This window comes from Mus pahari, chromosome 16 (assembly GCF_900095145.1).
Source record: "Mus pahari chromosome 16, PAHARI_EIJ_v1.1, whole genome shotgun sequence".
NCBI lineage: Eukaryota > Metazoa > Chordata > Mammalia > Rodentia > Muridae > Mus > Mus pahari.
Window position 1 is genome coordinate 25926124 of NC_034605.1, and position 4473 is coordinate 25930596.

Sequence of the window (4473 nt, forward strand, 5' to 3'; positions counted from 1 at the left end):
ACCCCGGGAGAAAACAGCTTATCACTTCCCAGCTGTCATCCAGGACCTGGTTTAGGGAGTGTTTGTAGCAGTTTGTGGTGCACTGTACCAGAGCTGCTCATCATGCCAGGCAGGGACAGGACAGGGGCCTGGTGGCTTCTCAGTCTGGAGGTGAGGAAAGACTCACTTTCTCCACAGCCTTGCATACCTTATCCTCAACAGAATTAAAGACTTGATCTGAGCTGTGTATCATATTCCTTGTATTCTTTAGCCTTTTGCAGATAGGTCTCTCGTGCTCTCTGACTCTGGTTGCATTTTTTTCTGAACTTTCCAAACTATAATACAGTGCATGATTGTACAGTACTGGGGGAATGTACCTGAGGACAGGTAAGAATAGAGAAAAAGATTTCCTTAATAAAACTAATTCAGTTTCTGGTACTTGACACCTCACAGTGTGCTTGCTGGGGACAAATTACCATCCCCTAGATTATAGATGAGAACACTGGACATGAGAAAATATTGTAAATAATATAATTGATGTGATACATGCAGAAACTGAGGGACCTGGATTTGTTGTGGCTGATTGTAAAAAAACACTCTTGTGCATACAGAACTTTATACATGTATATTTGTACATGTGTGTGTGCTTGTGCTTATGTGAGAGGGGGCGTGGGAGAGAGCATGTTGGTATGTGTAGGTATAGATGTGTGTGTGTGTGTGTGTGTGTGTGTGTGTGTGTGTNTGTGTGTGTGTGTGTGTGTGTGTGTGTGTGTGTGTTTGTGTGTGTGTGAGTGTGTGTGTGTGTAGACCAGAGGTCAATTCCAGGTGTCAGAAACTCATAGTTTTTCTTATGCTGACTGGCCAGAGACTTCTAGAGACCTCCCTGTCTCTGCATGCCTAGTCCTGGAATTAAAAGCATGATGCTATACCTTACATTTATGTTGAGATTCTGGGTCTGAAACTCACATCCTCAAGCCTGTTCTTGAAACATTTTCCAATGGAGGCATCTTCTCTGTACCCTGAATTTTATGCTTCTAAAGTTTGTGTGCTTCTCAAGCATTTGATATATTTGTAACCCATCCCACATTGTTTTCGTTATAGAAAACCTTGTCTACAGACTAAATTTATTCTTACATGTTGAAGGTAAGAAGCCTGTCAAAGCTTATTAAAATATACAAATAGCAGCTCTGTATTAGACACGTATTAGTAGACATTAAACTTATAGTTCTTTTATTGAGGTCTTGTTAAGGAAAGCAAGGGCTACTTTGTTATTAAAAATTCTAATATTGGTGGCTCTAAGAACAGAGAAGTAACTGAAAACCTTATTAAATTATAAAATAATTAATATAGAGATATTACAAGTAAAATTGAATCTTAGCTTATTGAGGCATAATACATCCCCTTCACTAGCTTGGTGGAAGCCTGGAATTCATTTACTAAATGTGTCACCCAAATGAAGTTGACTTTTTAGGTTATTCAGTTTTCAAAGATCATAAAGAAAAAGACTGCCTCAAGTGTCTCTGCACATTGGCTGCCAGCTTTCCTCTGTGCTTAGTGTAAGGTTTTGGGAAGAAGATCTTCATTTAATAACTTATTCATACACTATTTTTGAGTACGTTTTAGCAGCAATGTATATCACTGAGATACTGCAAACAAAAGCAGTTCCTCGGAGGCATGTTCATTATCTAGGGAGGAGGGAAGCAGATACAAGGCAACATAGACCAGAGTTCAGAGAAAGCACAGGGATGGAACCTGAGCTGATATGTGAAAGATGGACAGCCACAACTCATGTGATCTGGCAAAGATCAACCAGGGCGTATGAGCATAGTGCTGTGAAAGGGGAGCACCAATGTCATGTTTGAGGCAGAGGTTGAGGTTGAACATGACTCAGAAATAACTTTGATAAGAAAAGGATGGAGGTATGAAGAACAAATTCAGTTAAGGTTGACATGTTTCTGAGTGTTTTGTTAGATGTGAAGCAAATGGCATAGTTTTCTACTTCAAAAGGATTGTATGTGCTATATAAAGGGTAGTTTACGTGCATGTGCATGCATTTAATCTAGCACACGTGAATATGTAAGCAGAAGAGAGGAAGCATTGCTACCTGTTTCTTTTGCTCCTGGCCTTAAATATTCAGTCAGGGTCTTTTTTCTGAACACAATGCTTATTGAATCTGCTAGGCTAGCAAGCCAGTGGATTCCAAGGACCTGCTTTTCTCCACAACAGACTACTTACCACCCTCACTGGGGTTAGAACCCTGAACTTCTTTGGCCAGCGTTTATTTGGGTACTGGGCATCAGAAATTGGGTCCTCATGCTTGTACAGCAGTCCTTTTATATACTGTGCTATATCCCTAGCTCCTAAAGGAATATCTTGACTTATCTATAATATATAAGAATAAACATTAAAGAGGGTACAATTCATAAGGTTTTTACACATTAATGTGGAATATTCGTGAGAACTTACTTATAAGTTGGTGCATTTCTGGCTGAGGAATCATTACAGTCAACAAACCTTAAAACATATAACCAGCTATATGCGTCTTTGTTTAGAATCTATAAGGCCAGTGCATGAGCTAGGAAATGTTTCCCTGGTGTATTGTTTGGAGCAGAATTTTCAGTAGAAACAGACAGGGAGAATAAGGTAGGTAGGTGGAAAAGTAAATCACTTTCAATAAGATTTAACACATGTAGAAAATCGGGAACACAACACAAATTTTATTAAATTTATTCCTACCTTCATGTTAGAGGACTAGGGTTTGCCTCCTAATTCCTAAAAGATACTAGCTTCTGTGAAAATTATAGAAAAAGGATATAGGAAGTGAAGAGTATCATATATTATACATGAATCCATTTGACCAAGAACAATTTTCTGGAGAAGCTGCAAGCTTTTTATTAGTTCAACATCATTTAGTGATAGTAGCAGAGGAGAAGAGAATCAGCATGAAATATAAACACAGTCCAGCAGCCTGAGGTCATACTGAGTGACGTGAGGGAGAAGGAAGAAGTCTGTCAGACTCATACTCAGAACTGTGTTGATATGAAAAATTGAGAAAGTTATGTTATGCATCTAGACTTTGTCTGGGAAGATCACAGTCAAATGGATGTAAGGGATGAACGATTGTCGTGAGAGGCAGGAAACTAACAAGTTTATACCTGATTACAGCTATCATCATTTTCATGGAAATGAAAAAAAATACACAGCAGAAACAAATATCCAACAACAGAAACCAAGTATCTGGTCAGGGATCATTAAGGAAAGACCATATTCGTTTACATCCTTGAGACCATTTTTTTTCCCCCATAGAAATAAACAGAGAAAATCTTACATATGTTTTTCAAAAGACTTTTTCCTAGTGCCATGCTCACTCATGAAGTCAAAAGATGAACTGGAGTAACATTGTCCAGACAATAGTCTTCCTTTCTCTCACTGGCCCTGGCATTGTAGGAAATATCTTAATGCTTGTGAGACTTGTGTACACTTCAGCCTTCAGGACTGAGAAGAAGCCTGTCAACCTTATCCTCATCCACTTGGCATTTTCTAATATGATCATTATTTGTAGCACAGGGATCAGAGATATAGCCACAGTGTTTTATTTCAGAAACTTCCTCGGAGATATTGGCTGTAAAGCTGTTGTTTATCTGGCAAGGTTGGCACGGGGCCTTTCCATCTGCACCACCTGTCTCCTCAGTATGGTCCAGGCTGTCACCATGAGTCCCAGGACAACCATTTGGAAAAAGGCCAAACCACAGACTTCGTGGCAAGTTCTTACTTATGTCTTCCTCTTTTGGATCCTTAATATTCTCACAAGTTCCAATTTGTTGTACTATATAACAGCAGGCAGTGGCATGAACAGATCGGGAGTTACAGGGTACATTGGGTATTGCTATATGCTGCCATCCAGGCACATCGTTAAGTGGCTTTTCCTCTTGCTCATGGCTGTTCGTGATCTCGTCTTCCAGAGTCTCATGGGCTGGAGCAGTGGATACATCTCTTTTCGCCTGTATAAGCATCACAAGCGTGTCCTCTACCTTCACAGCTGTAGGTTTGTAAATAGTTTCAGCCCAGAGATCAGAGCGGCACAGAGTGTTGTCATTCTCATGAGCTGTTTCCTTTTCTTTTATTGGGCAGACTTCACTTTCTCTTTATACACAGGTTACATGGTGAGTCATGATTCCATTATACTAAATATTAAAACATGTCTAGTACTTGGTTATGCTGTTCTCAGCCCCTTTATCCTGATGAACAGAGATGTCCCTGTTGCTAAATCCTAGAGTTTTCACTGAGAAATGCTAGGATTCCATTCCTCCATGAGCTCAAGATATACACTATCATTTGTTTGCCTTAATATTTTGGAGACTGTGTGGAGGACATATAGCTTTTCTATCATCGGCTGTCCTAGATGCCACTTTATAGCCCAGGTCTTGGGCTGGTAATTGACCTGATTGGGCATTGCCAGCATTTTCCACTTCACCACACTTTGCTCTGGTATTC

At 39.8% G+C, this 4473-nt stretch overlaps 1 protein-coding gene across 1 annotated transcript; it reads left to right on the forward strand.

Annotated features, from left to right (window-relative positions):
• Positions 1 to 3362: 3362 nt before the first annotated feature.
• LOC110334073 (putative vomeronasal receptor-like protein 4) lies at positions 3363 to 4253 on the forward strand. Its single transcript, XM_021215921.1, has one exon. The coding sequence runs from the start codon at positions 3363 to 3365 to the stop codon at positions 4251 to 4253; it is 891 nt and encodes a 296-aa protein (XP_021071580.1).
• Positions 4254 to 4473: the final 220 nt, after the last annotated feature.

Excerpts from the sequence above, each read along its gene's own strand:
- LOC110334073 (XM_021215921.1), top strand. The coding sequence starts at position 3,363 with ATGAACTGGAGTAACATTGTCCAGACAATAGTCTTCCTTTCTCTCACT.